Raw genomic sequence first — 9,618 nt, forward strand, 5'->3', positions numbered from 1 at the left:
AATCTGCATTATAATGGCAGTGTATATGGGGCCTCAGTGGAACATGTCATCCTGATTTACGAGGTAGTTCCTGTCCATTCTGCAAGTTTTAACAGAAATGTGTTTGCTAACATTCGTAGAATGGACAGGAACTGCCTTGTAAATCAGGATGACACAGACTCATACATGACTCAAATATTTTGAATTTTTGTACAGGTTTCTCTTCTTGCTGGGTGAGAATTAGTGCCTTCTGGATATATTGTATATCCCACTAATGAGAATGATCACCCTCACTGTGGAGATGATGGGAGCTGTAGTCCAGCTTATCTCAAATAAAGTCTATTGGAAGGAGAGAGGAAATCTAATGATTGTTGTGTGTTTGTGCCTTTGTGTGTAGTGGGATGACGACAGTTCATGTACAGCTGGGAGGAGGCAGTAGTGCTGGCAGCTGTTCCTGCATCTTGGGGGTTTCATTTCAGCTTTTTCTGTTTCTGAGTGGTTGGCCTGCTTTTGTGTGAGTGTGCAGGGAGTTTCTGGTGTGATGGAACAAAAAGTTAGTTTCCCTTTTCTGCATCAGGCAGCGTGAAAGCAAAGTGGAAGAGTGTGGACCAACAAGAGGAGCAAGAAGGCAGGAAGATAATCTAAAGGAAGAGAAAGGTAAAAAAATTAAAATAAAACAGGGAGGGGGTTTAAATTTTATCATTTAACCTCTAACCTACATTAATCAAGAGACTTGCAAACTTTTAGAATAGATCTGGCAATTTATGCAGATTTCAAAACAGCTGCTAGATTTAATACTCTTCCCTTTTGAAGAGGAGGAAAGTAAAGCTGTATCTACAAAGTAGAATGAATGCAGTTTGACACCACTTGAATTGCCTTGGTGCAGTGCTATGTAATCTAAGGAGTGGTAGTTTGGTGAGGCATTCTTTGGCAGAGAAGGCTGAAGACCTCAAAAAACTACAGCTCCCCATACTTCCATAGTATTGACCCATGACAGTTCGAGTGTAGGATGCCACCCTAAGAGGTGAAGGAAAAGAGAAGCAGAAGCAAGGGACAGTCCAAATAGCTTTTCCAAAGTAATTTATCCCTCTGGGTGATTTGCTTTTCCTTCTGAAAAAGTGCCAAAATGTCTTGAAAGCAAGTGGCGGAATTATTACTCAGGACAGGGCAGAAAAATATTCTCTTTCCAAAAAATATTATCTTTCCCTTGTTATGGAGCTACAGAATTCTGCAAAATTTCTTCCTATCCCAATTGCTGTCTCATCTGCACAAACATTTCCTGCTCTTGCTCTGTTTTTTGGGTGGGACTTTTCATGCAACTGCTCTTACAAGGTATCCAGAGTTGTCATCTCTCACAATTAACCTTCCTGCTGCTTTTTACCATATCTATCCTCCACCAAAATTAAATCTATCAAGGGAATGACAATCCAATGTCTTCTGGTGCATACCCTGTAGAATGAATGCAATTTTGACACCACTTAAACTGCCATGGCTCAATACTATGTGACCATGGGAGTTGTCGTTTTACAAAATCTTTAGCCTTCTCTTCCAGACAATGCTAGAAATCCTCACCAAACTACAGCTCCCAATGTCTTGTTTTTTTAAAGCATTCATTGAGTTAATTTTGTAACTTATTGAAAGACTACAGCCATTTCTTCCAAACATCTTAACTTGGCAGTGACTGTTCCAATCAATTGTCTGTTGTCCTACTTTTTCCAGCTTTTAAAATACTCAAGTTTACTCTCTCCTTTCACTTTCTCCTGTTATTCTCAGCTTCTTTCTATTATGGAAGGAAATTTTGCCCTTCCCAGTAGACTCAGGCAAAAGCAAAATGCTGCAACACCTTCCTACCTTGTGTATTCTTCTGCATTAATAGCTTTTGACATATTGACTACACTCTGATGCCATTTGGCATTATTTCTTCTATTTTGCATCTATAAAATAGTAGATATTATCTACAAGTGGACAAATGCAGGAGAAGTAGATGGAATAATATTTGCAGAAGTCTGTGAACCAATAAATATTGAGGTTTTGCTGATGATGATTTTGGAGAAAACTCTAGAACTCCCTGGCATCAGTGGTTATTTTTCCAGGAAAGCCAGAAAGATATAGGGAACTTGATCTTTTATGGTTGTTTTTTCCTTTGGAGATAGGCAGGTCTGTTTTCTTTATAAGACAAATAATCTCTTTGAAGAATAGCCTTGGCACAGATGCCTGTCTGTCTGGAAATCTGGAGCCCGGACTCCAGATGGAAATGAAGGCGGGGAACACAAAGCAGAGCCAAACCCACCAAGGCGGGGAGAGATTGGAAAATTCAGAAGAGGATTACAGTAGTGAGATAATAAGTGCCCAGCCTGCCAGCAAGATAGCATCATGTTTATGAGAAATATCTTATGTTGAAGTATTCGACCAGTGATCATGATCGCAGCAGTTAATATCTAAAAGCAGTGGAAGAAACACTGTAATTGCTAAAGACAATCCTTGCTTGATCCCAGACCTCTGGCCTGAAAACTGTGGATGTTTTTAGATAAGCACACCAAAATAAAATCAAGGATCAAAGGAGAACAAGCCCTGGCAAGTGTTTCACTAAAGAGGTGGCTCTGAAAAAATCCCACTTTCAAAGCTCTTCTAAAGTATACTCCTTCCTAAGAATGCTGGACTGCAAAGGCAAATGGGAGTTGCAGTTCAACAACATTTGGATGACCACAAGTTCACCCTCTCTTCTTTGCATATGTGCTTTCAAGTCACCAGTTGAGTTATGGTGACTGCATGAATTTCATAGGGATTTCTTCAAGGCAAGGAATAGTCAGAGGTGGTTTTGCCAGTTCCTTCCTCTGAAATATAGTGTATAGCACCTGCTATTCATTGGCAGTCTCCCATCCAAGTACTGACCAAAGCTGAGACTGCTTAACTTCCAAGATCAGATCTGGGTCTTTTAAAGTAGTTGGTCTTTCATCAACATTTAATATACATAGGTCACAGTTTGTTTCAGTAAAGTGTACTGTATTTACTGTAAAAATGCTGTATTAAAAATGTACAGTAGAGTCTCACTTATCCAAGCCTCGCTTATCCAAGCTTCTGGATTATCCAAGCCATTTTTGTAGTCAATGTTTTCAATATATCGTGATACTTTGGTACTAAATTCGTAAATACAGTAATTACAACATAACATTATTGCGTATTGAATTACTTTTTCTGTCACATTTGTTGTATAACATGATGTTTGGGTGCTTAATTTGTAAAATCATTACCTAATTTGATGTTTAATAGGCTTTTCCTTAATCCTTATTATCCAAGATATTCGCTTATCCAAGCTTCTGCCGGCCCGTTTAACTTGGATAAGTGAGACGCCACTGTAATTACAGTTGACATTTGTATCTCTTTATGCACACCCAGCTCCTTTTTTGTCTTATTATTAAAAAGCATGATGCATCTCCTCTTTGAAAGTTACTTGCAAATGACTATTACTGTACATTTCTAGGGTTTCCAGTTCCGAATGCTCCCAGGCCCTTAGGTTTCCGGCCCTAAACCTGAGACTTAGTGATGGCCTCTGGTGCTGTCATTAAGTATTATGCACTGTATGTACCAAACCACAGTCATTCAAACATATATACACAGAGAAAGAGAGAAGACATTTTCCTGTTTGGAAATTAAGACAGAAGTCATAGCTAAAGGGCTGTTCCCAGATCAAGGTCAAATGAGGAGATGATTCCTTCTCAGCTATTTAGAGAGATGGGATAAGGGATATTTAATCAAGCTTACATGTTTCTAAACATGCTAAAGGCACCAGATCCCATCTGATCTTGGATGCCAAACAAGATCAGTACTGGTTAGTCCTTGGATGGGAGACCACAAATTAATATATGTGTTGTGGGGCTATACCTCAGAGGTAAATAACTGGAAAAACTACTTGGAAGTATTCCTTAACTTTGAAAACATTATGAAATTAATGGGGTTACCATAGGTTTACAGGCAACTCAAAAGTACATGTTTCTATCCAGAAGGTGGATGCTGAGCAGAGTAGAGAGTCGGTCCTGAATGGGAAGCTAATTAGATGAAGAAATATCTCTCTAGAAATATCCCAAACAAGAATCAAAGAACATGAAAGGTACTGCAGGCTAATTCAACCAGAGAAATCAGCCATAGCAGAGCACCTGATGAACCAACCTGGACACAGCATATTATTTGAGAACACAAAAATGCTGGACCATTCCAACAACTATCATGTCAGACTACACAGAGAAGCCATTGAAATCCACAAGCATGTAGACAATTTCAACAGAAAGGAAGAAACCATGAAAATGAACAAAATCTGGCTACCAGTATTACAAAACTCCAAAATCAAAACAGTAGATGGGAACCAAAACTCTGAGGGCTTGACTGACAAAGGATGCCCCCAGGCAAGAGACAAAAAAACATCTCCAATGCTGATTAGGGTGATTAACTGAAACATTAATGCTGGCTCCCAGTGACAAAGGACCCTTGCCACATCCCAGACTCTACACAGATATATATATTCTTTCCTTTCCTTACTTAGTTTATCCATACCTCACAACCTCTGAGGATGCCTGCCATAGATGTGGGCGAAACGTCAGGAGAGAATACTTCTGGAACATGGCCACACAGCCCGAAAGACATACAACAACCCTGTGATCCCGGCCATGAAAGGCTTCGACAACATATCTCTCTAGTCTTTGCAGACCAGAGCAACATAATGCTGGAGCCTTGCCAACTGTAGAAAGCAGAGACTCAACAAGATGCAGTGTTTTTCTTTTTGCTAAAGTTGAGCCCCCCCCCCCCCCCCCGAGACCTCCTTCAGTTATTCCCTGGATAATTTGCACCCTTCTTCCTGGGAATCACAGAAACTGGAGATTCAGAGCGACCTGACAATCCTATACACCACCTCTAATGAATGCTTATCTATCATCAACACTTAAGGGAGCAGTGGGAAGTCACTCCCAGACTCCTCAAAATATTTAGTTCGTGAAGCTGGGAGTGGGAATAACAAATCAATTTAGGGGGAAAATAGATTTGTCAGAGGCCCTTCCTGTTCTGATGAGAGTGTGACCTTTTTTTTCTCCAGAGAAGGGCCCTGTATCTTTGATATATTTTGCAGACACAAAAGAAATGTTTAACCTTTACAGACCTTGAGATGCATTACAGGGTGGGGATGAATGGCTTGAGTTACTAAATATCTCTTCAAGGAAACACAGTAATTTTGTTTAAAAAATAGAGGCAGAGAAATAGAAACAGAGTAGCAATATTTAGTTAACTCTTCCTGTCCAAGTATACTCTAACATTTCATAGATGAATACCACGGCAGTTTGCTTTTGTCCGAACCCACTGGGAAGTGCAAGATTTAACCCTCTCCTCTCCATAATTTCCCCAGCTAACATTAAGAAGATTTGCCTGACTGTGAGTGCTGTTTGGCAATAGAATATGATGCCTTGGAACATGGTGGAGTCTCCTTCTCTGGAGGTTCTTGCACAGTGGTTGGATGGCCATCTGCCATGAATGCATTGGTTGTGTCTTCCTGTATGGCAAGGAGTTGGATTGGATGGCCCTTGTGGTTTCTTCAATGCTATGATTCCATTTTTGCACTTTGGATTCAGTTTGCAGCAACTGTAATAAGCTGGGGAGAAAGTGGGATGAGGAAGGAGATCCTGGGACATTTTAAAAAGCAGCCATTACTCTGAAGTATACTCTACATCAATGGTTCTCAACCTGAGGTCCCCAGATGTTTTTGGCCTAAAACTCCTAGAAATCCCAGCCAGTTTATCAGCTGTTAGGATTTCGGGGACTTGAAGGCCAAAAACATCTGAGGACCTCCTGTTGAGAACCACTGCTCTACATCTACAACTCTCCTGATTTGACAACTGAAGATGTCAAATCAGGACAGTTGGAGGTTATGTTTCACAGCAACTAATATTTCCAAAGAAAGTCATAATTCTTTATCCTGTCTTCTTCTTCTCTTTCCCCAGATGGCTGCGGTTGTTGCTGGCTTGGCTCGGTTGCTTCAGCCTGCCATGGCACTCCCCGGAGGCGGATCTGGTGGCCAAGGCTTAGCCCCCTGGTACCTCCTTCTGGGTCTTCGTCTGGTTGCCCTTTTTATTGCTGACGGACCTTGGTCCTCTACCCAGCCTGACCTGGCCTGCAACTGGACCCTGGCAGATGTGAACGCCCAGCCATTCTGCAGTGCCCTCTGCTTCAACCAGCACTTCTCTTCGCCGGTGTCCTCCATGTGGGGGTTTGCCTTTCTGGCTGCCCTGCTTCCGGTGGGTCTTATGAAGCTCATAAGGGCTGGGCAGAAGCACGAGAGGAAGGTTGCAAGGGCAGCAGATGAGGAACTGACAGATAGCATTGGCCTGAGACAAAATATGGCTGCTGGAATCAAAACTGCTGCAGGATCTGCTCCAACACCCACCATGACTGCCTTCAAAACTGACCCACCCTCCTTGGAGACCAAGACTCCTTGTACCTGGCGTTCGGTGGCCTTTGTCTTCTGTGTCATTCTCCTCTTGGCGATGGAGGTGTGCTTCCTCTGGGCTGTGATACTTCTGCAGCTCCCATCAGTGTCTGAAACCACCTTCTTGTGTCTTCCAGGAGCGCAGACATGTCCCAAGGCACTTGAATGTGCAGTGGCAGGGCAGGCTGACAAGCAGGTGGCGTTGTGGGCCTTGGCTTTCACAGCAATAGTTGACATAGCTGCTTGCCTTACCTACCTTTTCCTCAAAGCAGTGAGACTTTCCCCGTGCCATAGAAAATAACCAAGCCAACAGAGGAAACTGTTAGAAAAAGCAGAACGTGGAAAACACCATTATGGGTTGTGACACACAAAAACAATGGAAGTGGTAGATTATTCAAAGATATCTGCTCTTTGGACTCAGTTTAGTGAAAGATTCTCAAAGGTCTGGACTTATCAGGTCCAATATATTCAAATCTTCTGTTTTTGTACATTCTTCCTTTTCACTTCATGACCTTCTTTCCTTTCTTCCTTGGTTTTGTTTTAAATGACTGGTTGACTTTTGTGAATCCTAAGAAGCTCAACTACTTAGGGGAGTCTGCCCCAAAAGCGTGATATAAATATGAACAGATTTGGTCATCTAGGGGGAAGCTAGGGCAGAATTCAGTTTCCAATGTAGTTCTGGAGGCCATATTCTGGTGGTACTTGGAGCCAGAGTCAAGAGGGTGAAGCCAAAACAATTGTTATGTGCCTTAAAATAATTTCCCACGTATGGCGATGCTATCACAGGGTTTTTTGGGGGCGCAAGATTTGGTCAGAAGAGGTTTGCCATTGGGGTCCTCTGAGGCTGAGAGTGTGTGACTTGTCCAAGGTGGACTTTATGGTTGAGCAGGAATTCAAACCCTGCTGTCTGTCATTCAAAGCATTACACAATGTTGGCTCATCTAGCCAAAACAATACCAGCATTTCTTTTTCTGCATAGTTCTTGCTGCCAATTGTTAAGCCTTTGGAAAGGTGTTTTAATCTTTTAGCATGGGAAAAACCCATATGAATGTTAGAAACCACCAGACTGTTGAACCATGAGGAAGGAGGCATTCAAAACACCTGGAGAGAATGGATCCATATGCAGAGTCTAAGAATCCCCACCCCGGACTGAAAAATGGAAAGTAAAAGCTGCATTTGGGGTCTCCAGCAGTGTCACCAATTTATGAGCCACAGTGGTGCAATGGCTGCCGGCTGGACTGCTGACCTGAAGGTTGGGTTGCTGACCTGAATGTTGCCGGTTTGAATCCGCGAGGCGGGGTGACCTCCCGTCTGTCAGTTCTAGCTTGCGGGGACATGAGAGAAGCCTCCCAGGAGGATAGTAACACATCAGGGCATCCCCTGGGCAACGTCTCTGTAGATGGCCAATTCTCTCACACCAGAAGCAACTTGTAGTATATTCTCTAGTCGCTTCTGACATGATACAAAAAAACTCAGTTTATCAAAATAGAATTAAGCGCAGTGGTTGATTCATCCAAACCAGTTGTTAAAATTTGTCGGGTTTCCTAAACCACTTGTTGTGGGGACAGAAAATGAAAAGCTTCCCTGCAGCCGTCCCTCTTCGACTGTCACATGCTTTGATTTATTCCTAGCCTCTGTGTCCGGCATCTGCAGCAGTGAGCCAAAAGCTTTCCCCTGCCAGCCTTTTCAATGCATGTGGACAGGAAGAGGAGAAAAGAGTCAGTTGCAGCCTCCCTTTGGGGAAGGAAATGGCATCAGGAAAGAAGAAATTGTGAGAACAATAGAAAGAGAGAAAGAAAAGGTAACCCAGAAAGATGCCTGGCCCTGATCCCTCCTTTCCTGTTTGTTGCAGGCAAGTGCACATCCACATATTTTTTCAAATGATGAACCACACAATTCAAATATTTTGGTTGACATGTACATATTTTGGGGAACACATTATAGAACACGTTTGTTATTATTCTTAGTGAATAAGAGATGATACCGCAGGATTTACAATCTGGAAGTAGCTTACAACAAGTTTCAACTGTACCTAAATTCCAAATGAAATGCAGACAATAATTTCTGGGTGATGTAGCTATAGCCATGTGTTTTCAGTAAAATTAACACATTGCCCACATTCATGAATTAACACGATGCAGCTATTTTTGTCTTTATGATCCACCCACACATAAAAATATGGGATCTTTTGGCATCTTGTCCAGGCTGTTCTTGTTGTTCCATAACTTTAGGTCATTAATAACTTATGGCAAAATAAGGCAAATCTATCATGGGCCATTCCGGGGCTGAGAGTGTGTGGCTTGCCCAGGTCACTCCATGGGTTTCAATAGCAAGTCAAATCATAGTGCAATGCTCAAATAGCTACACCATGCTGTTTTTGTTAATGTAGTTTTTTAACTGTTATTTTAATTGTATTACTATTGTATTCTTCTGCCAACCTAGCAGTTCGAAAACATGCCAATGTGAGTAGATCAATAGGTACTGCTCCGGCGGGAAGGTAACAGCGCTCCATGCAGTCATGGGAAACCTAAACGTCAGGGGAAACCTTTACATTTTACTATTGTATTATTATTGTTTTTAATGCTTTCTGACACTGAATATTGAGTTGTATTTTAACTTTTGTATTTTTTTTTTTGCATTTGTATTGTTCCATGTTGCTATTAGCTGCTTTGAGTCCCTATATCAGGAGAAAGGCAAAATAGAAAATAAATAAATTCTTGTACAGTTTCTAGAAAAGGAAAAGCTTTCCACTTTCAAGTGTATTATTTTAAAAAGATACCTGACAGCCCTATCAGATACAAGCTTTCTTGCCCTCAAATAAAGGGCACCCATGATAATAAGGAACAACTAAAAACTTTATTTTCCGGCAGAAAAGAATTATCTAGTGCTTCATCCCAACCTGGTGCCTTTGAGAGGTGCTGGATCACAGCTTCTATCATTCCCCAACTACATGGCAGCAGCTATCCTTGCTGGGTTTGATGCAATTCACCCTATCTGGAGGCACCAGGATTGTTTCACTCAATGTTTAAGCTTTCCTGGCCTAGACGGTCAAATGTTTGGCAGGCTCCCCTTTGGAGGCTTTTTTGTCTGTGGGCAGTGGGATCAGGTGTCTCTCAGATTTTGGAAGCAGTGTCTGTGGCTGCAGAGAGGAATCCAGCTACATCCCCCCCACC

The 9,618-nt window shown here is 42.0% G+C and overlaps 1 protein-coding gene across 1 annotated transcript; it reads left to right on the forward strand.

Annotated features, from left to right (window-relative positions):
- Nucleotides 1-324: 324 nt before the first annotated feature.
- On the forward strand, nucleotides 325-9,187 carry LOC103281072 (uncharacterized). The gene is made up of 2 exons (XM_016997842.2): nucleotides 325-636; nucleotides 5,961-9,187. The coding sequence occupies exon 2, from the start codon at nucleotides 5,961-5,963 to the stop codon at nucleotides 6,744-6,746; it is 786 nt and encodes a 261-aa protein (XP_016853331.1). The 5' UTR covers nucleotides 325-636; the 3' UTR covers nucleotides 6,747-9,187.
- The last annotated feature ends 431 nt before the right edge of the window (nucleotides 9,188-9,618 follow it).

This window comes from Anolis carolinensis, chromosome 6 (assembly GCF_035594765.1).
Source record: "Anolis carolinensis isolate JA03-04 chromosome 6, rAnoCar3.1.pri, whole genome shotgun sequence".
NCBI lineage: Eukaryota > Metazoa > Chordata > Lepidosauria > Squamata > Dactyloidae > Anolis > Anolis carolinensis.